Source organism: Zootoca vivipara, chromosome 16 (assembly GCF_965207765.1).
Source record: "Zootoca vivipara chromosome 16, rZooViv2.hap1.1, whole genome shotgun sequence".
NCBI lineage: Eukaryota > Metazoa > Chordata > Lepidosauria > Squamata > Lacertidae > Zootoca > Zootoca vivipara.
Window position 1 is genome coordinate 29,556,910 of NC_142599.1, and position 24,219 is coordinate 29,581,128.

A 24,219-nucleotide genomic window follows, 5' to 3' on the forward strand; every position below is an offset into this window, starting at 1 on the left:
GGAGAAAATATAGAAATCAATACACTGGCAGATTTACCCGTCTCTAGAGACGTGGGGGGTGGGGGTGCTGATTAATCGGGGGGCATTTCGTTGCCCTTGTAGTTTGACTTGGGGAAGGGGAACAGCAACTCAACTCATCTTTTTTTGGCCCCAGCACAGAATGGCTAAGCACCTCTACCATAAACCACTTGACATCATTTTATGTGTTCACAAATATTTGGACAGTAATCTAAAGTCTGTGAAACTGGGCCTGCAGGATGGTATGTCGTTCCCCCCCCCCACGCAGGAAAGGTGGAACCAGGTGTTAAATCAACCACACCTTTTTTTTTTTTAAAGTGTATTTTATTGATTTTCAAGAATCACATTTCAGCTGCTCTTTCACGCCAAACAAAAACCAAGTAAAAAGGAGTACGGTCTCCTCGTTTGCATAAAGCAATTACAAGTCTACACCATGGTATATAAACACATCTAAATTCTCTCTGTAGCGATTCATGCGTCATCAAAGGTTCTATTCAGGAAGCCGACTTCCTGGCCTAAGTAAGAAACATAAACCAGGTTGTCTCAAGTTTGAAATCAATGCCTTTCTGAAAATGTTCTTGCTTTTGAACTCCTTTGTGAAAAACATCCCCCTTTGGACTCCTTTGTGAAAAATTGAAAGCAAGGAAACGCCAGTTGCCAGTTCTTAGGTAATCTTTCCAGAAGAGGATTTGCCAAAACATTTCCCTTCATGCCCCTCAAGCGCATATTTGGGACAGAATTTGAAGCTCTCAGTTGAGAACCGATCTCTTGAAGAGCCTGTTATCTTGACACCCTCTTGCCTCTCTTCGTTCTGCAGTCAGGCAAGATGGAGAAAGCGTTCCTCTCCCTTCTTGTCCTCGTGAGGGTCTTGGGGTCTTTTGGCCAGCAAGGTGGGTGACAACCTCAGTTGCATTGGTGTGTGTTTGTGTGTGAAAAAGTGTGTGTGTGTGGGGGGGAGGGCTTCTGTAGCACAGTCTCGCACATACAAAACCTTTTTTTAAAAAGGATTTTAGATTTCTGACACAACACCTTCATTCTTTGTTTATTTAAAGGGATGGGTTGAATCTAGAAGAGGGGTGTTGTTGTTTTTTAAGGAGGAAGAAGAAGAGTTTGGATTTGATATCTGGCTTTATCACTACCCCAAGGAGTCTCAAAGTGGCTAACATTCTCCTTTCCCTTCCTCTCCCACAACAAACACTCTGTGAGGTGAGTGGGGCTGAGAGACTTCAAAGAAGTGTGACTAGCTCAAGGTCACCCAGCAGCTGCATGTGGAGGAGTGGAGACGCGAACCCGGTTCCCCAGATTATGAGTCTACCACTCTTAACCACTACGCCATACTGGCTCAGTGGCGGTTGATGATCCCACTGCAAAATTCTGTTGCTTCAACCCTCTTGGAGCCAGGGGTGGAGGAAGCTGCTCAGGCACCTGGGGTGGCGCACCCAGGGGTGGGGCAAGCCGCCGATAGGGGCGGGGTGCACCACAGGGCCTCCGGAGTCTGCCTGTCTCCTCCCACTCAGCTGCCCTACAGCTTGGAGGAGGGGGGCATTGGGGGGGATCATTAGGGCGGTGTGGAGCCTGTGCGTACCCAAGCCACCGTGTCTCTCCCAGGAGAGACGCTTGGCTTGGGCATGCTACAGGCCTCACGGTGAGTGCTGCCTGGCATTTTCTCACCCTGCATTGGTGACACACGGGGTGGACCGCACCCACCACACCCCCTTCCTTCACCCCTGCTTGGAGCCCCCTTCCTCATGGAGATGAAATCAGGGAAATGAAGGACTTCTGCAAAGGAGGCATGGCGGCTGCTGCTGCTGCTGCTGATGGTGACACTTGAAAGTTTGGGGAAAATTCTTAGGGAAGGCAGCCTCAGGGCTTGCAGAACCTAGAACAGGTGAGATGCAGAGAGAGACGAGTATCTCCTGCTGCCTTTGATGCGAAGGAAGGCAGAAAGTTTTGATAAGAAAGTTGTGACATTTTCTCTCTCTCTCTCTGTTTGGGACTATTGCAGTTATTAATATTGCACAGCATGAAGCAATTGGATGCATAAAAGCTGACTCCTTTCGGAATAAAAATTGCCCAGGCTCATAATTAAGATTCAAAGCTTTACTCACCAGAACCTCTTCAAAACAGGCACAAAACTATCAACAACACATTCTAGAAAGTTGTATAAAGCACATGCATATCCAAGCATAGGTTCTTCTTCCTAAATATATAACTTAATTATGACCAGAGCGGAAATCAGTGCTTTGCCTCTCCCATAGCCTGCATCCAGCCTAAGGCCATGCAGCTCCAGAGAAGGCCTTTTATCACGTCCTTCTTTCACTGTGCCAGGGAACAAAAGGCAAAGGCGGCTTCCTTTCAAAATGGCGAATTTGCAATTGAGCACTTTAATCTAAGGTTAAACACTCATGTGAAGGATGATGGTTTAATTTCCTGAAATTAATAAAATTAATAAAATAGGAATGTTTGCTTATGTTGGGTTACTGTGTCTTTTTCACATGGGGCTTTTAAATCTGGCAGAGGCTTTCATGTGATTGGCTGACTGTGAGTCACATGAGAGTGGCATTCCATTCTGTTGTGACTGTGTTGTAAAAATTTTGCAGAGCTACACGGCCCTAGAATTAAGTGGATCCTTGACCCAGGAAGAGTCCAGGTATCCTGGCAAGCAGACAAAGTTTAAGCGTCTCCTGCCCACCAAATAACAGAGACCAAACCAGGACGTGCGAAGCAAGGCACTTTTATTTTTGCTGTTGCAACAGGGTCCTTCCTCTCACACAGGAGAACAAGGAAGGAACCCCAAACAAAGATGTCTTGCCCTTAAAAAGAGATTTGAAATTGGTTTCAGCCCACCCCCCAGAAGCATCATCCATATGTCACAGAAGGGGTGTAGCCCAAGACCCCCCCTCCCTAGATTCATCATAGGTACATCATGAAAGGGGAGGTCTGGTGGCAGTAATCTGAGCACCCTGGACCCTGCCCCCTGCCCCCAGAACCTAATCAACAAAATTGAGAGATATTTACATTTCCCTGTTTCCCAGCCAAGTTAATCACACCCTTTTGTCTGGCAGTCAGGTATCAGGATGCCAGGGATTATCACTTTAATTCCTGAGACAATGAGAAGGTTCCCCCCACCCCCCCTCTTCCTTGCAGAGGAACACCTGGTCAGAGAGAGTCAAAATGGTGTCAGTCAGGCCTGTTTTCCTGTGCTGCTTCAGACATGTTTCTGTACATTCATGTACATGTTTTATGAACAATTATTATATATATATATATGACCTCAAAATTCTTATAACAATATCCCCCATTTGGGGCTATAATTTTTCTTAAAAATTGTTGCCCCACAAAAGAATAACCAGATGTGTTGTTTTAGTACTTTGGGAGAAGCATTTCTCAAAAATGGTCTACGTATTTCATTTAACAGGATGGTCCACCAATATTGACTGGAAAGTGCAGTTTGTTTGTTTACCCTTTTGTGTGTTCTTCAGGTGTCAAAAGCTAGCTCTCCTCTGGTTGCACACCTCCATCGTGGCACAACAGCAACAATCCCTGGTGAATCCCCTTAGGGCTTTCATATTGACCATGTCGCCTGGCACCCCCCATAGCTGCCACAGGTTTGGACATGTCATGAGAGAGATGCCTTTGCCTTGGGCTTCCTATGGGCCTTTATTATAGGCTCTGGCCTTGCACTGTAGGGAGTTGCCCAGTTGCTCTTAAAGGAAGAAAGCTACTTGCACCTTGGATACACTTGCCCAATTAGAACTGACCCAATTAGAATTTATACAGCCCCATAAAACATGTCCAAATTAGTCAAATTTAACTCTAAAAGGGATCATTCCTGTTAAATCAAGACATAAATACCTTCATTTATCTGGTGTTTCATGGATCTTGGGGCTTATTCTTGGTAAAATGATTTAAAACAATCTAAAATTGTGTAAGAAGGCTGGCACACTGCAGAGTGCCAGGTGGGACAAGAAAACGTGGTCATAAGTTGATCTAATCTAAATACTGGACTATGCAATATCCTGATCCTTTAAAAGGCATACAATAATACAAAAAAAATCATTGGGACACTATACATTAAACATAAAAAAACAATTAAACACAAAATTGGTTCACCCCCCCTCCTTGTGGAAATAACATACTGTCAGACATAGTTCAATGTTTCTGTCGAATATCACACAACATAAAACATAATCATATATCAGTTGTATGTCTTGAGGCCATCATGATCTTGAGACAATTCCGGCTGCTTTTAAATCCTAGGGCACAGAGTCTTGAGGTCAAGGAGAGAGAATGTCCTTGCAATTCACTTTCCCCCTTTGTCCCAAAGTCATTTGACACATTTCAGTGTTCCTATATAACACATAATGCACAAAACCTTCAAATTATTAATTATACGCCACTTGTATATCTTGAGGCAATCAGGTGAACTTGAGATAATTCTTGCTGCTTTTGCATGTATCTCCAACAAGGGGGTTTTCTTGTCTGCCTTCGAGTCACTGGGAGGAAGTTAACAGTACTTCTATGCCAGCACTTCTAAACCTTGCTGAAACGTTATAGCTTTCTAGGTCCTCCTTCTTAGGTTGTGATCAAAGAGATAAAATGTCAATTTGGTTTCCTGTAAAACATCCTTTTGAAAATAGGCCTGCAGGGGGTTGGGGTCTGAAGATATAATTAGTTAAAAAATAATAATAATAAATAGTATAATAATGATAAAGTCAAGAAAGGGGAGAATATTCTAGAAATTTCTTCTTGGGAAGCTGCAAAGAATATAAGATCATAGTTAAGCATTTTATTCATCTAAATATTATTATTATCATTCATATTTAATTACTGCTGTTATTGTCTGCTCAGTCAGTTTAATTTACTTCACCTAGTTTGGCTGTGGAGGAAACAAAGGACAAAAATTTTGTTAATTAGGACACAATCGATAAGTTATTAACATTTTCCTTATGTGGTTCTGAATTCTCTTTGAGGTTCACGTATCTTGTTTGAAAGGGATTAATATTATTATTATTATTATTTACAGGAAAGAATGAGTTAGATGCTACATTTGTATGTACAGAAAGAAAAAGTAGAAATACCAAAAAAAAGATACAAAAATAAAACAATAAAATTTAGATTACCACTCACACAACAATTTTTCAAATGAAATTGGACTTGACACAAAGATATCAGATTTTTTTAAAAAAAGAATTATCATTAAATAATACAAAGACATTATAAATTGGAGAGGAACCTTAAAGATCTGAAGGTGAAATATCCAATCAAGATGGAAAAATGGTAAAATAACGGAAAAAGCTTTGAAATTCATCATAATAAGAAATACTCAGGCAAGACTACCTGACAAAATACAGTCACAAAACAATACCTGGTTATTGTTAGAATAATTTCATAGACATAATGGAAAAACTGATTTAATAAATGGAAGCAGATTATTTATAAGCTAAAGAGAAGCGCCAAAGAGAAATGAAATTACTGTTTGTATCTCCTCACTCCTCACTTTTTCTTTCTTTTTTTTTTGTGCTGTGGAAGAAAAAAATTGGCAAAACACTCAATCATTGCTACATTAGAAAAGGGAGGGTTATATTAACATAGGGTAATGCTTCGGGGTGAAATGCAAATGAGAGATAAGTATCCATCCTGAGTACCTGCTAGGAAAGAAATGGAGCCTTTTGTTTGCATAGTCTGTCAACTGGTAGACAGCAATTTTCTATGAATTTCCAAGTGTGGAGGGGGCTTGTTTAGGTGGCGTCCCCCCCCCCCATTGGGAGATAATTTTGCATTAAGGTTCTGAAAGAATTTCTCTGCACACTGAATCTCAGTATCCTGCTGGAAAGGGAAAATTATTTCATGTGAAAATCAGTCAGGAAATGTTCCTAAAATGTACAGAGTTTTGCATGTTGAACTGGAATTGGCAGCTTCTAAACAGTTGATGGTTCTCAATGGTTCTTTATCTATTTATTTATTTTTACATAAAGAAATTTAAATTTAAGTTTCATGTGCAAAGCATAACCTTGAACCTCTTAATTAATTTATAAACTACTCAAGAGACAGACTTATAGTAGTACTCTGCTATTTATACCTGTGGAAAGAATCTGGCATGTTAAGATTTTGAAACTTGGCAACCATTTAACTTTGATGGACCAGTAACATACATGAGGTTGTTTTCCCTCAGTGGTTCAAAGCTTTACATTAAGAAATTTGAATAATATTTCATGAGCAGATTATAACCTTTTCGCCCCTTAGTTTAAACCTCCTTTTTCTCCTCTATTTTCCTCTTCAAGCTGACATAGCCTCTGTGCATGTACAGAGTTCATGATTCGGCAGTCTATTATACCCTTTTTTTTTTTTTTTTTTTTTTAAAGTGCTGTACCTCTTGACAACATTACCATCTGAATAAAGGAAGGGAAGGGGAAAGAGTAGATTTTAAAGTAGGGTTAGATTTCAAACAAAAGATAGAAACATAGCAGTGTTTTTTTTTTCCAGAGCCAGTTTAAATTCTTTTTCCTTGTTTGGAGTCCTAATACAATTTGATACATTGTTTCTTGTTTCTTGCTGCTTAAGAAGCAGGCTTATAAACCTTAAACTAACTTGGAAGCTGCAATAAAAGTTGGGTCAGATTAAAGTCCTAATGAAGTCACCAAATAAACACCTCATACCCCAGGCAAAATAAATCTTGATTTGCCCCCTTTATCTACAGGGTTCGGGGTGAATTCGTAATTGCAAATGTTTTCGTTTGTTTGTTTGTTTTTAATTAATTTATTACAGCCATGGCAGACTAAATTCTCTGCCCCTTTATCTATGGGTAATATGGCCATAGAGCCAGAATTCATAAAATCCTTTGCATTCTCATTGATTTTCAGCCTTACCAATTCCAGACAAAATTTTCTGGCCCTTTATTTACTTGAACTGTTGGCTGGAGTTTTGCAGTTAAAAAAAATAGCTGACAATATGGTGGAAAAAATAACACCAGACATTCATTTTCAATGCATGATATACCATCTCTACCTCTTTCTGAATGGCACCTCAAACTCTTCATGCCAAACTTTAAAAATCTATCTTTCCATCCTTCTCCACCAAAGAGTAATGCTTGACTGAATTCAGGCCATTTCACTATACCACCAGGGTTTAAACTCACTTTTCAGTGCTTACAAACACATTTTCTCTCCCTCCTTTTTCTAAGTTTGGAAAGGGTTGGAAGGGATCTTGAGTAATCTAGTCCCCCCCTTCTGAAATATGGGGATCTCAACACTATCACTGCCCTTAGGATACACATACATTTGAGTACAGACGCCTGACTGGGAAGGAAACACAGGCTATGCCCTATCACGGAAGCACATGTGTGTACTAAGGGAAAAATAAGGAAGGGGAAGATTAAAAGTACCAACGTTATATAGAAGCCTTTAGCAAACCTTAAGATTGGATAAAGATTGGGAAATGTTCAAGACTTTCATATGTGCTTAAACTTTAAACCTTAATAGACAATGTGATAAAAACTTATATAATCACTCCATAAAAAAAAACAATTACACTCTTGTTCCAACTCTGAAAACCAATAATCTTTCCTTGCCAGAAAGCAGAGCTGGGCTGAATTTCAACCCATCACCACATCAGACACATTGCCTTTCACATAGCTCTAAAATGGGGGTTAGAAGGGACCCTGAGGTCATTTAGTCTAACCCTCTAAGATACAGGATTCACAAGATTTGAATGAAAATACCAACTTTATACAGAACCCTTGAGCAGATGAGTTGTTTTTTTCTTAAGAGACTGATATTAGGAGCCCAACAATAACCCTTCTGTCCAACACAATTGAAGTTAAAACTAGACTCAGATAGACAATTCCTGGCTATGGAAGCTCTACCTTTGACAAACAAATCACCTTTATTGGAATAGCTGTTCAATTTTCCTTTAGTCAATATTCATCTAGTCACTTGGAGAAAGACTCCCCTTTGGAGCCTCTCTCAATAACAAACATTTGCACACCTCATTCTCATATTTATAATGTTTAAGATTGATCGGTTCAACATTGTTTCTATACTAGAAATTTAAACAAGTTGGCAGTTTTAACTATGCACACTTAAGAAGGCAGTCTATGGATGTTGTAGCCAATTTAAACACACCCCATAACATTCTAAACCTTGAGTACATCTCTTATCCACTTATAGCTGGAGTTTATGAACATTTTCAAGTTTAAAATATTTTCAAAGCATTGAGCAAGCATTTTTAAACTTACAGCTCGTTATTTTCCTTCATCCTGCCCCCTCTTTTTACTTTTGGAGAGGAAACAATGGCCTTCTACAGCCTCTTTAAAACAAACCTTTACACACTACCTCCACTCTTTTAAATATTTGCCATGTTTTTGGGTTGATCAAGCCCTTACATAAGATTATTTAAGCAAGCTTGCCTTAATTTTTATATTATTTTAAACTATGCATGCTTTAAAAAAGGCAGTCTGTGGGTGTCATGGCCAAATTTTAAACACAAACCCCTAATTTCCTAAACCTGGATTATATCTCTCATTTACTTTAAAGGAAACAACTATCTATAGCAGACACAAGGAACAGACGCACATACACGTAACAGACAACACAGACAACATGTAACATGCAAACATATATAATTTTATACCATAACATACTTTGCAGGATTCCTCACAAAACTTTTCCCATTCAGAGTTCACCAGGGTTAATTTTAAAGCGGAGATTCACTGTATGTTAAAGGAACCTCCTGGTAGCCATTTCCCCTCATCTGGGTGGTCCATAGTAAATCGGACCCTATGTTTTTTTCTTACAAAGTTTTTGCAATTGGTTCCCTTCAAGCTTGTCCGCCCCGGGGATTTCATGCCAATTTAAGAGAACGAATTGGAGTGGACTTTCATCCTCAAAGTCCTTACCGGAGCAAAGCCTCAGTTGTGCTTTGCCTCGGTTGGGAGTCTGGGAAAGGAATTCCTTAGAGTGGGTTGCACCCATTTTACTTCTGTCTTTTTATACTGCAGTTCTGGGTCCCCGACCCTGTTCCTGGACACTCTTAACTTCCCGAGTCTATGACTCACCCCCACGTCCTAGTGGTGTTCCTGCCTGCCGTTCGCGTGCACTAACTACTAGGCGGCCTGGTGCAGCTAAAACCCTATTGGAACCCTCCCACTGGTCATCAATTGACTCAGGTCCTACTGAACGCTTGCCTACGCAATGTCAGGTCGGAACTGAGGAATACAGAGTAGAAAGGAACAGGCGCACTTGCATTCCCTGGTCACGGGTCCTACCCAACAAGGGTCGCCGTGGCAGGGGGGCGTCTTCACCCGAAGATTAAGAGCAGAGGAATAGGAAACAGAGCTGGGATAGCCAGATTCCCAGATTGGTAGAAAAGCGACAGTTTGCTCAGACTTCTGCTCAGTTTGGCAGAAGGGAGCTGGGGCAGTCTTTCTGAGCTCTGCGTTTAACGTAAAGACTGTTGCCCGGGACCTCAGTTCTACTCTGTAACTGTGCCTGGCAGCCTTGCTGCAACTAAGGTCCAAAGAGGAGAGTAGAAAAGGATAGTCCAAGTGGAGAAATAGATTTTTAGTTGCTGTGGTTCTTAGCTCACCCAAGGTGTCCCCTTTTAATACTCACGACCGATCCTTTCAGTCGAATCCCGTTGTCTCCAGCTTCCAACTGGTTCCTAAAAAAAAAACAGCCTTGTCCCTTTAAACGTTGCTTCGTCCTGGGGGTCCCGCTTGGACTCTCAATTACTACCAAGTGCCTCGGGTCCTGAGGTTGGTTTACCCCCCTGCAAAAGAGGCAAGGGCGCGCTGGGCTCCCCTTCCTCAGTGAACCCGGAGCTCAAGGCAAAACTGGGTCCCCGAAGTGGTCGCCAAACTGTTGTAAAAATTTTGCAGAGCTACACGGCCCTAGAATTAAGTGGATCCTTGACCCAGGAAGAGTCCAGGTATCCTGGCAAGCAGACAAAGTTTAAGCGTCTCCTGCCCACCAAATAACAGAGACCAAACCAGGACGTGCGAAGCAAGGCACTTTTATTTTTGCTGTTGCAACAGGGTCCTTCCTCTCACACAGGAGAACAAGGAAGGAACCCCAAACAAAGATATCTTGCCCTTAAAAAGAGATTTGAAATTGGTTTCAGCCCACCCCCCAGAAGCATCATCCATATGTCACAGAAGGGGTGTAGCCCAAGACCCCCCCTCCCTAGATTCATCATAGGTACATCATGAAAGGGGAGGTCTGGTGGCAGTAATCTGAGCACCCTGGACCCTGCCCCCTGCCCCCAGAACCTAATCAACAAAATTGAGAGATATTTACATTTCCCTGTTTCCCAGCCAAGTTAATCACACCCTTTTGTCTGGCAGTCAGGTATCAGGATGCCAGGGATTATCACTTTAATTCCTGAGACAATGAGAAGGTTCCCCCCACCCCCCCTCTTCCTTGCAGAGGAACACCTGGTCAGAGAGAGTCAAAATGGTGTCAGTCAGGCCTGTTTTCCTGTGCTGCTTCAGACATGTTTCTGTACATTCATGTACATGTTTTATGAACAATTATTATATATATATATATGACCTCAAAATTCTTATAACAATATCCCCCAATATGAAAGCCCTAAGGGGATTCACCAGGGATTGTTGCTGTTGTGCCACGATGGAGGTGTGCAACCAGAGGAGAGCTAGCTTTTGACACCTGAAGAACACACAAAAGGGTAAACAAACAAACTGCACTTTCCAGTCAATATTGGTGGACCATCCTGTTAAATGAAATACGTAGACCATTTTTGAGAAATGCTTCTCCCAAAGTACTAAAACAACACATCTGGTTATTCTTTTGTGGGGCAACAATTTTTAAGAAAAATTATAGCCCCAAATGGGGGATATTGTTATAAGAATTTTGAGGTCATATATATATATATAATAATTGTTATTTTTGAATATAAAGAGTCTTTATATACTGTCTTTACAAAGAAGTTTTCAATCACTCAGAATAGTTATTTAGCTTCCTAGTTGTAAGCTACTCTGCAAATTATCAAAATTTACACCCACACCCACACAGGCTAGCAGAGAACATCGGTAGTTAATTATCAACAGGTTATACCTCAGAGAGAGCTTCAGTACAGTCATACCTCAGCTCCCGAATGCCTTGGGAGTGAAACGTTTCAGCTCCCGAGTGATCGAAAACCGGAAGTGAGTGTTCCGGTTTTCGAACGTTCTTTTGGAAGCTGAACGTCCGACAGGGCTTCCGCGGCTTCCAATCAGAAGCCGCACTTTGGATTTCGAACGTTTTTGAAGTCGAACGGAGTTCCGGAACGGATTCTGTTCGACTTTCGAGGTACGACCTTCAAAGGAATAGTTCAACGTGAAACCCTTAGCAACATACATACAGGCATTCTCCAATTCAGTGTGCAATTAAACAATTATATATAACGTGGCATCCTTAATTCTCCTCCTCTCACCTCAGGTTCGGGCCTCGCTGGGAAGCAGCTAGTTTTTCCACAGGCATCGAACTCTGCCCACGTGGTTCTGAAGGCCGCCCCGAAGGGGCCCTTGACCAGCTTCACCCTCTGCCTGGCCCACTTCACGGACCTCAACCGCCCCCACACCTTCTTCTCTTACGCCACCCGGGGAAGTTTCAACGAGATCATCCTCCTCAAAGAAAGAAACGACAAGTACGGATTTGCAGTAGGGAATGAAGCCGTGACCTTCACGGATCTGGAACAAAAATCGCTTGGCAGGGAGAACTTGTGTGCGACTTGGGATTCTGCCACCGGTTTAGCAGAGTTGTGGGTGAATTCAAAGCGGATGCCCCGCAAGGGCCTAAGGAGAGGGTACTCCATAAGTGGGGTGCCGTCCATCGTGCTCGGTCAAGAGCAAGACACTATGGGGGGCGGCTTTGACATAAACGATTGCTTTGTGGGGGAGCTGCAGGATGTGAGAATGTGGGACCGGGTTCTCTCCAGTGAAGAGCTGCAGCTTGCTTGCAGAAACCTAGACGTTCCTGGCGACCACGTGTTCGACTGGAAAACAGTCGATTATGAAATCAAGGGTTATGTTATTGTTAACCCCGTGGCCTACTGAGGCAGGGGTTACCTGAAATACAAGATGCTGGTCTAAGAAAAGGTCTCTCTGTGTGTGACTTTTCTTTACTTAGCTATTCCTGTGTTGATCTCTGAAGCTTGCTGCAGATTTTGTTTTTTTGGGTGTGTGTGTGTGTGTGTTGTAAAATTCAATGAAATGTGAATTTCAAATGATACCTGCATCTCGGTTCCTGAATTGTTCTGTGAAGTGCAGTTAGGGTAATACAAACCAGACCAAATTTCAAACTCCAACTGAAGTATCCCCTTGGGTGTGGGAGGAGGTTTAAGGGAAGTCTTTTCCTGGGAAAGATTGTGTAACAATTGGCAGCTGGGGACGTTTCTAAATGAAACTTGGCAGAATCAGAAAAAGGTCACAAAAATCAGATGTAATCTTTTCTGGAGAAAGAAGAATTGACAAGAGGTTTGCATTCCTTATATTACCACTGCACCACCTTTGTGGGAGGGCGGGGTATAAATACCGGTAATTATTATTATTATTATTATTATTATTATTATTATTATTATTATTATTATTATTATTGAGATTTTGCAGCCCCATGACTTCTCCTGAGCATGTTGGGCGCCTCATAAATAAGAAGACGTAGGGGAAAGAATGTGAGATGTGATACATAAGTAGCAGTCAAGTACAACATTCCTTGTTTTCCTAGAGTGGACATGCAAGGGAATGTTTGGTCCAGTTAGTTGAAAACTTCCTGTTTCCTCCTGACTGGGACTTACTTCCTTTTGCATGTGACTAGAGGTGGGCGTGACCTTACCTGCCCAGGTAACAAAAGGGCAAGGCACACAGCACACTCTCTTCTTCGCCTCTCTTCTCCATCTTGCTTTCGTTGTGTAAGCTGCAGTGGCTGCCAGTCTGCAGTCACTGGAATTACCACCCCACCCACCCAAAATATGGGGTAGATCCACATGTATATACTTTGTAACTAAGTCTGCCTTCAGGGATCCAACAGTGCACTGATGTGAGTAAACTTCTTTTATATACTTTACACAAGATTGTGGCGTGCTTATTCTTTTAAGAGGGATATAAGGGGACTTACCAGGAACCTAATATTGAGAGGCTTAAACAAGTCTGCAACCAGCTGTCTGCTGTGCATTAATTTTTTTTAAAAAAATAAATTCTTTATTGTTTTAATAATTTAAAATACAAAAACAAGAATAAAGGAAAAAAGATACACCCAAAAAATACATAAAGAAGAAGAAGAAAAAATAACAAAAAGCAAAATACAACCATAAAAACGCTTCCAATTATTTAGTCTGTAATTTGTGTTTTCATTATTTTATCGCACAGTTGTAACTATCTACTTGCCGTTTCATTTCTTATTATTTATACCAGGTTCAGCCTAGATCTATTAGGATTTCAGGTATACCATTATTCGTTAAATATTCTTCAAACATCCTCCATTCCTTCTGTGTTTTTTGTCTCATTTGTCCTCTTATTCTTCCTGTTGTTTTTGCCAACTGTAGGTATTCTAACATTAAAGTTTGCTAATCTGTTATGCTGGGTAAACTTTTACTTTTCCAATTTCTAGCCACTAAGACTCTTGCTGCAACTATCCCATGTCCTTTTTGTTGTTTTAATGTCTTCTGGTATTATATTTAATAAAAATATTTCTGGTTTTTCCCCTAAACGTATATTTTAACAGTTTCTTAAGTTCTTCATAGATTACATTCCAATATTTACATATGTTGGGACAGCTCCACCACCTATGTATAAAAGACCCCTTTTCTCCATTACACCTCCAGCACACAGAGGATTTGCTCTTATACAGCTTGGCAAGTTTCTCAGGCATTTGCTACCACCTGTACATCATCTTTAATATATTCTCTCTTAAATTGTAGCAGGCGGTAAATTTCATATCCACCCTCCACAGTCTTTCCCAGGGGTCAGCAAACTTTTTCAGCAAGGCGCCGGTCCACTGTCCCTCAGTCCTTATGGGGGACCAGACTATATTTTGGGAAAAAATATGAACGAATTCCTATGCCCCACAAAAAACCCAGAGATGCATTTTAAATAAAAGGACACATTCTACTCATGTAAAAACATGCAGATTCCCGGACCATCCGCGGGCCAGATTTAGAAGGCGATTGGGCCGCATCCAGCCCCCGGGCCTTAGTCTGGGGACCCCTGGTCTTTCCCATTTAAAGGGGGGTATAAACTCTGCTAAGTAAAGGAACTTGCTAGCGCAAGTTAGGAAAGTTATTAATAAACAATATATTAATAAACAATATTAATATCAGGGAAATCAGCCCTGAGTGCTCACTGGAAGGACAGATCCTGAAGCTGAGGCTCCAATACTTTGGCCACCTCATGAGAAGAGAAGACTCCCTGGAAAAGACCCTGATGTTGGGAAAGATGGAGGGCACAAGGAGAAGGGGACGACAGAGGACGAGATGGTTGGACAGTGTTCTCAAAGCCACCAACATGAGTCTGACCAAATTGCAGGAGGCAGTGGAAGACAGGAGTGCCTGGCGTGCTATGCTCCATGGGGTCACGAAGAGTCGGACAGGACTAAACGACTAAACAACAACATATCCTCTCCTGCCTCCCTGAACATTCCCACAAAGAAATTATAGCTGCCAATACTCCATTATTTTTCTTGTAAGGTGCCCTCAGCTCTGCCTTTGGTCTCCGAATATGGCCATCCCCCACAACAACCCTGTGAGGTAGGCCAGGCTCTGTGTGGTTGGCCTGAGGTCACATGGTGAGTTTCATGGCAGAATGGCGATTTTAAGCCTGTTCTCCATCCCACATTCTTGAAAATAAGGTGAGGAAAGGAATAACCTCTGGGAGGGAGATGATGTTTCTCCATAGGTCTGGAAATTTATGGGATCCTTTGTCAACGATCTTATGTATTGTGGTTATGAATAGTGCACATTTGGAAGCAAAATGGATGAATAAAACCAGAAATTAAAAATTGTCCAGTCCAAAAATATGGTTCAAAGGCTTTACTTACAGAACGTGCTTCGAAACAAACGAAAAACAAAAAAAAAATGTTACATTCAGGCAACAGCATGATATCATGTGCTGATCTCATGACAGGTCTGATCATGTCACGACAGGTCAGGTCAGGTCACGACAAGACAAGACAAGACAAAGCACAACAAGACAAGACAAGAATGCTGAAGTGCAGTTTTCTAGCAAAGTAATGTGTGCAAAAATATACAGTCTATGCGCAGCTGATGCCTGCATTGATTCATGAAAATACCATATTTTTCTATGTATAACATGCCCTCATGTAGAAGACGCCCCCTATTTTTGGGGGGAAGATTGTATCCGTGTATAAGACGACCCACAATTTTGAACATAATTTTAAAATTAAAAAAATCCTAGTCTTATACACAGAAAAGTACGGTAACTTACAATAAGGCATTACATTCGGGAAACCATTTTGCGGAAGTGTGTATATCAGACAAAAGCGCATACAAAGCACCTATATTCACCCTAAGCTGCTGACGAACTTTCACAAGTACTAGTAAAAAAAATTGCAATTTCAAACCGAATCAGAAATGTAGAGAATGGAAGACTGTAAAAACGAGAAATGGAGAATAACCCAAACTGACAGATCGGAAGAAGATTAGCATAGGTTCAGGTGGGGGAGGGGAACCTTTGGACCACCCAGATGATGCAGAAACTAGAGCTCCCATCGTTGCTGGGAGTTGTAGTTGAGCAAAATCCAGAGGGCCAACCCCCCCCCCAAATCTCACAGAAATATTAATAGAGCGACTTCTTGACGAGCCAGCAAGAGACTCTCATAGCGCCACCCTCCTCCAGCAGGAGGGCACCGCTTGCAAAGGGCACCCGCAATCCGCTCGGCTAACTGGCAAGAGGGTGTGCGTGAGAACAACGTTGCCCTTGATCTTGTATGCCAAGGACCCCCAGTTGATCACGGAGTTGGCCGGGATGCGTTTGTCCCCCACGCGGCACATTTCCTGGGGGCTCAAGACCCGTTCCCACATGTAGACGTCGGTGAGCTCGCCTACGAAGGACTGCATCAAGTCAAAGCCGCTCCCCATGGAATCCTGGTCTTGCCCCAGGATGATGGAGGCCCGGGGGGTGATGGCATAGCCTGGCTTCACCGCCTTCCGGGGCAGAGGGTTGCCATCCAGCCAAACCTGGACCACCCCGCTGGTGGAGTCCCAAGCCAGGCAGATGTGCTCCCACGCGGGCAGTGGGGTCGCCCTCTCTGCGATGTTCAGCTTCACCGCATCACCTCCAACATACAGCCTGTACTGGGAGCGGCTCAGTCGGTCGACGGCGATGTCGTTGGGCTCGGCCTCCGTGGCGTAAGAGAACAGGGTCTGGGCCCGAGTGATGTCCGTGTAGAGCCTCATGCACACCGTGAAGCTGCTCAAAGGCCGCTCCAGCCTGGCTTTCAAGACCACGTGTGCCGTGTTGGTCGGCTGCGGGAAAAGGAAGGTCTTCCTCTGGAGATCTGCGGAACCATAGAATTGTAGAGTTGGAAAGGGGATCCCCCCCCCAAGGGTCAACTATACCTGAAGGAGCGTCTCCACCCCCAACATTCAACCCGGACACGGAGGTCCAGCTCCGAGGGCCTTCTGGCAGTTCCCTCGTTGCGAGAAGCCAAGTTGCAGGGAACCAGGCAGAGGGCCTTCTCGGCAGTGGCGCCCGCCCTGTGGAACACTCTCCCATCAGATGTCAAGGAGATAAACAACTATCTGACTTTTAGGAAACATCTGAAGGCTGTTTAGGGAAGTTTTTTAATGTGGCTGGGGAAATAATAATAATAATAATAATAATAATAATAATAATAATAATAATAATAATAATAATTTCCAATCCCAGACAGGTAAAAGCACTCAAGGAGGGTGTGAAGCAGGGCTGCTGTGGCACATGGCCTGGGAAGAGTACTGAGGGCCAGAAATATAAGCATGGAGGGCCGCATCTTGTTCCTGATGATTCCCCCAACTTGCCTTAGTCTTTGAGGAAGATGCTCTGACGGCGGTCTGAAAGACTGACCAGCACTTCATCAGGTTTACTGGGGGAGGGGGCAAAACATACTTGCAACTCTTCCACTTGCCCCCATCCCCTCACCTCAATCACTCAAGCCCCCCCTCCGCCCCCCACTATTTGCCAACCACCCTTTCCTCCCTTCTTCTAGAATGACAGCTCCGTGCCCTAAGACGGACCTGCAACGGTTATTTGGTGCATGCGCCACCTGGCGGCAGATCCGGATAGCACATGCATGTGTGATTATTGCAGACTCCATCCTATTCACTTTGGAATATTGGGGTGGGGTGGGCACAGCTCAGCTGTAAGCGTACGGTATGCTGCGCAAGCATAAGGTCCCAGTGTGGGGACAATATTGGGCTGGCTGGAGGAACAAATTGATCTTCTCTGAGGCAGCTTTTTGCGTTTCGTTGATCCCTTTTATTCCTGTATTTAAGCCTCTGGTTAGGTCTCTTGTTCAAATCAACGGGGCTCACCAGTGCTTAATTCTGGGTTGTGCGTTCAGCCACACAGACTCTGTAAGTAATCAGGCATTTACTGGCCAACGAGACTCTGTTGTTTAAGCCCCACAGTGGGAAGGAATGGAAATTCTGACATGCAATTTGAGAATTCGGGGTGGTGGTTGTTTTTTTGTTGCCGATCTGACATTTGAGAGTTGTATTTGTATCCTGCCTTTCCACGTTTCACACATAGGAAGCTGATACGCAGATCCGACCACAGGTCCAGCTAGCTCAGTACTGTCTCCTGACAGGAGCTCTGTAGCATTTCAGAGTAATAGGAAGGGGTCCTAAGGGTCATCTAGTCCAACCCCCTTTGTGCTCCTTTCCCTAAAAATAAAGTAAGCTTCCAGTCCTCATTGTTCTTAATAAAGGGCTGATTAAAATAGGAACAGTATTGTCCACACTGACTGGCAGTGACTATTTAGAGGTTTCAGACAGAGGGGTCCTTCCCAGAGCCACCTGGAGATGCCGGGATTTGAACCTGGGACTTCATGCTAAGCAGTTCCTCTACCCGCTGAGCTACAGCCCTTCTTTTTGGCTCCAATTCAAACCCAACCAGAAACAGGGATACTTCCACGTCTGAACTCACAATGCAGCCAGTCAGTCCATGCACACAGCAACACCCACAATAGCTTGTTGCATCTGATCAGAGCACCCACCTTCCTGGGCAAGAGACCCTAACAGTCCGGCCAGGATGAGGAGGAAGATCTGAAGGAACCCCATGCCGTCTGTCTGCAGAATAAACTTGGCAAGTGGTTGAAATGGATCCTGGATTCAGCCTGTCCTGGAGGAAACCAAACCCTTGGCTGTGAAGTCCTCTCTGGGTTATATCCCTGGGCTGGAAGGGAGGGGGGCACCTCCACTCTCAGAGCAGTTCCATAGGGCAGAGATTAAAAAAATCAACAAATGGTGTCCATTCACGTCCCCTGGTCTTATCTGCCTGTTGGTTAAATTTTCATTCCTTCCAGAATGAACCTGCCTCTTTCAAACCCTGAATTGTCAAGAACCTCTCCTGATCATTTTGCTAGGCAAGGAACGCATAGATCCTCACATTTTACGGATCATGATTTTTCACAGTCTGATTTTCACACAAAGGGTGTTTCCATATTTCAAAAAGTGAATATCTGGTTGTTGAGCTTCTTCTTCTTCTTCTTCTTCTTCTTCTTCTTCTTCTTCTTCTTCTTCTTCTTCTTCTTCTTCTTCTTCTTCTTCTTCTTCTTCTTCTTCTTCTTCTTCTTCTTCTTCTTCTTCTTCTCTCTCCTCCTCCTCCTCCTCCTCCTCCTCCTCCTCCTCCTCCTCCTCCTCCTCCTCCTCCTCCTCCTCTCCAAAGTAAGTTGTTGAGATTTTTTGGCAAAATCACAAAGGAAAATTGGGGGAACGGCAAAAACGACACTGCCAGCATGTCATACATTTTGCTCCAGGCTGCAGCATTCCGGATATGTCTGGCAACCCTAGATAGGATCACATACCCTCCAACATTTCTTGATGGAAATAGGAGTGTCCTATATAATAAGAATAAGAATTAGAATTCTATTATTTATACCCCACCCAACTGACTGGGTTGCCCCAGCCACTCTGGGCAGCTTCCAACATATCTAAAAACATAATAAATCATTAAATATTTTTTAAAAATTCCCTATGGAGGGCTGCCTTCAGGTGCCTTCTAAAGGGTGCGTAGTTACTTATCTCCTGGGCTCGGTGGTCACATAACTCCATGCCCTCCAATGTTTCTCCGATGAAAAGAGGGACGTCCTAAGGAAAAGTGGGATATTCCGGGATGAAATCAGAAAGCAGGACGGCTTTTGTAAATCCAGGACTGTCCCTGGAAAACAGGGACACTTGGAGGGTCTGGATCACTGCGAGGGACTTCTCCCCCACCCTGCCAACACACACATATATGTATTACAAAGAGCTCTCCATTGCCACAACAGAACACACCCAAGAAAGAAAGAAAGAAAGAAAGAAAGAAAGAAAGAAAGGAAGGAAGGAAGGAAGGAAGAAAGAGGCATTTGCAGTGGGGCAGCCTGTTTAAGAGATTGGAAGAAGCTGCTGATTTGAAAAGCTGTCACCAGCAACTTGACATTTCTTTTCTTTTCAGTTTTGAGTAATTACATTTTGCTGATGTTTTGTCTTGTGGTTGTGGAGCAATGAGCAGACTTTGCGGCTTCCGTTGGGAGGGGTTTGCCCCTCGCCTGTTATCTGCGAGGGTCAAACCGAGATCAGAGTGACCTATGCAGGACTGAGATGACAGAACGTTCCCTGCCAGGGACAATGCAAGCGTCCCAAAGGCCAGGAAAATGACGAATCTCAGGGGTGCCAAGCTATTAGCTGAAGAAGGCTCACCTTTAGAAGCGGCAGAATTGCAGGGCTTATAACAGTGGGACCTTTGAGTTCGTTGGCTTGCCTTCACGAAAGAAGAATCTTTGGTAAGCCACTTAGAAGTCCTTTGTTTAAGTGGCATATCAATTTTCTTCAATCAATCAATCAATCAATCAATCAATCAATAAAGGTGCACAAGAATTTTCCACCCTGCACTCATCTCTCACCTGTGGCTCCTAGAAGCTGTCAACATGCGACAGTGGCTACACCCAGTGAAACGGCCTAGACTGGCCAGCTAAACCAGGTGAAGGGAGACAATGTGTGAGTTATGGACGTCCCCTGTATGTGAAGACAGGCTCTCTAGCAGATTCAGCAGGCGAGCAAATAGTGGGTCCAACGGTCAAGCAGGCGGTTTCTGCACTTGCTATAGAAGTATTATTATTATTATTATTATTATTAATACCCCGTCCATCTAGCTGGGTTTCCCCAGCCACTCCAGGTGGCTCCCAACAGAATATTAAAAACATGACAAAACTTCAAACATTAAAAACTTCCCTAAACAGGGCTGCCTTCAGATGTCTTCTAAGTCAGATACGTAGTTGTTTATTTCCTTGACATCTGATGGGAGGGCGTTCCACAGGGTGGGCACCACTACCAAGAAAACCCTCTTCCTGGTTCCTTATAACCTCACTTTTCGCAGTGAAAAGTGCGAGGGCTTTCAGAAGGCAGAGGGCTTAGGACCCTCGTACCTACGGGACTGCCTCTCCTGGTATGCCCCGCGGAGGACCTTAAGGTCCACAAACAACAATATTCTGGAGATCCCGAGCCATAAGGTGGCTAGATTGGCCTCAACTAGGGCCAGGGCCTTTTCAGTATTGGCCCCAACTTGGTAGAACGCTCTTTCACAGGAGACCAGGGCCCTGCGGGATTTGTCATATTTCCGCAAGGCCTGCAAGACGGAGCTGTTCCGCCTGGCCTTTGGGTTGGATTCAGTCTGACCCCTGTGTTTTCCTCCCTCATGGTTTGGATTTATGGACTACTTAAAATGAGGCTGCATTTTAAATTTTAATATTGTATTTTAATTTGTATTTTAATTCATTGTTTTCTTTTCTTTTATGTCTGATTGCAATTTTATTGGTGTTAGCCGCCCTGAGCCTGGTTTTGACTGGGGAGGGCGGGGTATAAATACAAATTTATTTATTATTATTATTAGTGAGGGAACCGGCAGAAGACCCTCGGAGCTGAACCATCATCCCCCAGTTGAACAATAGGGATGGAGATGCTCCTTCATGTATACTGGGCCATTTAGGGCTTTAAAGGTCAGCACCGACGCTTTGAATTGTGCTCGGATAGCGAGGAGCCGATGGGGCTCGTCAACTTGGAAAGGTGGAAAGAGAAGGAAAACTGATCCTAAAATCTCTACTATCTCCACAATCAGGAGAAGAAAAGGCTAAGGAGCAAATCCTGCACAATTCTGGAGCGGAGTCCCTAAGACGGTTGGATGGCACCTTGCACATGTCCTTCCGGCAACTCCCGCAGCCAAGCTGGTGCCAAATGTATCGCTCTACTTGCCTTTGGACGCATAAGTCTGGGATTGAAGGGCACGTGCTTGCCACATCCCCACACTGCCCTCTCCCCGAGTGGCCTTGCAAGGCTCGGATCCAGGGAGGGTGGTGCGAGAAGAGCACAACAACCACACGCTGTGCCACCTGCCTACCCACACAGGGGGAGCCCGGCCAGCTGATGCATCATTCAGCAGGCACAAAGGAGGTGCCCCCATGCCATCCTGGAGGCACTGGCATGGGGGCACCTGCTTTGTGCCCCCCCTCAGAAATCTGCACCCAGGACCACGGCCCCTCTGGCACCCCCAAGCTAATGCCCCGTATCAGGAGTAACTTTCTGACAGTAAGAGCTGTTTGACAGTGGAACGGTCTCCCTCGGAAGGTGGTGGGCTCTCCTTCCTTGGAGGTTTCTAAGCAGAGGTTGGATGGCCATCTGTCATGGATGCTTTAGTTGAGATTCCCGCATTGCAGGGGGCTGGGCCACATGACTGTTGGAATCCCTTCTAACTCTGCAGTTCCACGATTCTATGATTCAAGGGTCAAATGTTCTGTGCCCTCTTTTGCTTGCCTTTTCTCTACACTAAGAAGCCCCAAACTTAGCCTAAAGACATCTCAGTGCTGCTGACCAAATTCACATCTGAACGGTTTGTGATATACCGAATGGCATGACCTTGTTTGCTTTCTGTGACCCAAACAAAGAGGACAATCACCTCTAAGGTTTTTTTGGGGTCAACCAGCTGACACAATCATCTTGTCGGAGGGAAAATTTAACCACCCGGCAGCCAACACAACTGTAGTTCCATATGTTGTCTCCTACACACATCACAGAAAGTTAGGCTGCCTGTTCATATTAGGCTGATGCTACCAAGTGGCCAAGGACACACTCCAGACCCCCTTTGTGCTAGTGTGTGTGCTAGTGTGTGTGCTAGTGTGTGTGTGTGTGTGTGTGTGTGTGTGTGTGTAGGATTGGGCAGACCCCCCCCCAATCTCTCCTGGCTCAGCTGGCTGCCTGCTGGCTGCTGTAACTTTTTCTATTCATAGTTCATAGGTTTATTGTTCTTGCCCAAGGCCATGGGAAACTTGTAGCTGTAGTATTTGTAAAATAATACAGAACATGCACCCCTAATATAAGCCAACAAGCTGCAGAAACTGAAGGTGGGCACATTACTGTCAAGAAGATAAGTAACTCTATAACCTTTAGAAGACATCTGAAGGCAGCCTGAAGGCTTTTTAATGTTTAATGTTTTATTATGTTTTTATATAAAAAAAATTCTTTCAGTAGCACCTTAAAGACCAACTAAGTTTATATTTTGGTATGAGCTTTCGTGTGCATGCACACTTCTTCAGATACACTAGAAACAGAAGTGTCAGACCCTATATATATATACAGAGGGTGGTGGGGGTGGGTGGGAATGGCTGATGGGCTGATGGGAGTGGTAAACCTGTAGATGGCTGTTAACGGCTGCAACATCTGCAGCCATCTACAGGTTTACCACTCCAATCAGACCATCAGCCATTCCCACCCACCCCCACCACCCTCTGTATATATATATAGGGTCTGACACTTCTGTTTCTAGTGTATCTGAAGAAGTGTGCATGCACACGAAAGCTCATACCAAAATATAAACTTAGTTGGTCTTTAAGGTGCTACTGAAGTAATTTTTTTATTTTGCTTCGACTCAGACCAACACGGCTACCTACCTGTAACTAGAACTATGTTTTTATATATGTTGGAAACTGCCCAGAGTGGCAAATACATTTTTATTTATACCCTGCCCTCCCCAGTCAAAACCGGGCTCAGGGTGGCTAACACCAATAAAATTACAGTAAGACATAAAAGAAAACAATGAATTAAAATACAGATTAAAATACAATATTAAAATTCAAAATTTAAAATGCAGCCTCATTTTAAGTAGTCCATAAATCCAAACCATGAGGGAGGAAAACACAGGGGTCAGACTGAATCCAACCTTAAGGTCCTTCGCGGGGCATACCAGGAGAGGCGGTTATATTATTATTATTATTATTATTATTATTATTATTATTATTGCTACTACTACTACTATTATAACTGCCATGGCTGCTCCCTCAAAGGATCCAAGGAATGGTCACTGCCTATCTTAGAAAGCAGCAGAATCGTCTTGTTCAGGCAAGTTAGAAATTCTCATGCAGAGGACAGACACGATCCCTTTTGAGCACTTTCTGCTAAGGGAATTTCTCTCTTGGCACTCCAGACCAGAGGATGGCAGTGGTGAGCTGCTAAATTAGTCGGCCCAAACTGACAATTCTAGGTTCTCTCCTCCTTTTCCTCTGTTTTAGGTTACATTCACTCCATTTCTGCACCAGCGATTAACACGTATGTTTTTGTAAGACGTTTCTCCCAACACAGCACAAGTTTGTACAGTTATGGTACAGTACACAATTTATGGCTGGAGGATTTGCAACTTTGAAATGATGGAGAAGTGTAAATCTTGAAAGAGAGCTGTTTCTGTTTGCATATTAGTTCACAAATTGCAAATTGGAAAGGATTGTGTTCGAATCAAACTGAAATTATTTCTCCCATCAGGCTTACCTTTCATGCACCTCAGGTCCCATGAGCTGCAATCCGTGCTACAGTAGTTTATAGATTTGGGGGAGTTAGTCCAGCTGTATCTGGTTTTGAATTATGGTGCTGGAGGAGACTCTTGAGAGTCCCATGGACTGCAAGAAGATCAAACCTATCCATTCTGAAGGAAATCAGCCCTGAGTGCTCACTGGAAGGACAGATCCTGAAGCT

At 43.6% G+C, this 24,219-nt stretch overlaps 2 protein-coding genes across 2 annotated transcripts; one reads left to right on the forward strand and one right to left on the reverse strand.

Moving 5' to 3' along the window:
- Nucleotides 1-595: 595 nt before the first annotated feature.
- LOC118076528 (mucosal pentraxin) lies at nt 596-13,084 on the forward strand. The gene is made up of 2 exons (XM_035099359.3): nt 596-908; nt 11,457-13,084. The coding sequence occupies exons 1-2, from the start codon at nt 845-847 to the stop codon at nt 12,071-12,073; spliced, it is 681 nt and encodes a 226-aa protein (XP_034955250.1). The 5' UTR covers nt 596-844; the 3' UTR covers nt 12,074-13,084.
- Nucleotides 13,085-15,024: 1,940 nt separating this feature from the next.
- Nucleotides 15,025-18,415, reverse strand: LOC118076527 (C-reactive protein-like). Its single transcript, XM_035099358.3, has 2 exons — nt 18,222-18,415; nt 15,025-16,526 (listed from the first exon to the last, which is right to left on the reverse strand). The coding sequence occupies exons 1-2, from the start codon at nt 18,283-18,285 to the stop codon at nt 15,844-15,846; spliced, it is 747 nt and encodes a 248-aa protein (XP_034955249.1). The 5' UTR covers nt 18,286-18,415; the 3' UTR covers nt 15,025-15,843.
- Between the last annotated feature and the right edge of the window lie 5,804 nt (nt 18,416-24,219).

Excerpts from the sequence above, each read along its gene's own strand:
- LOC118076528 (XM_035099359.3), top strand. The coding sequence starts at position 845 with ATGGAGAAAGCGTTCCTCTCCCTTCTTGTCCTCGTGAGGGTCTTGGGG. Across the intron at positions 909-11,456 it reads GGGGTCTTTTGGCCAGCAAG|GTTCGGGCCTCGCTGGGAAG; the intron begins GTGGGTGACAAC and ends CTCTCACCTCAG.
- LOC118076527 (XM_035099358.3), bottom strand. The coding sequence starts at position 18,285 with ATGGGGTTCCTTCAGATCTTCCTCCTCATCCTGGCCGGACTGTTAGGG. Across the intron at positions 16,527-18,221 it reads AGGGTCTCTTGCCCAGGAAG|ATCTCCAGAGGAAGACCTTC; the intron begins GTGGGTGCTCTG and ends ATGGTTCCGCAG.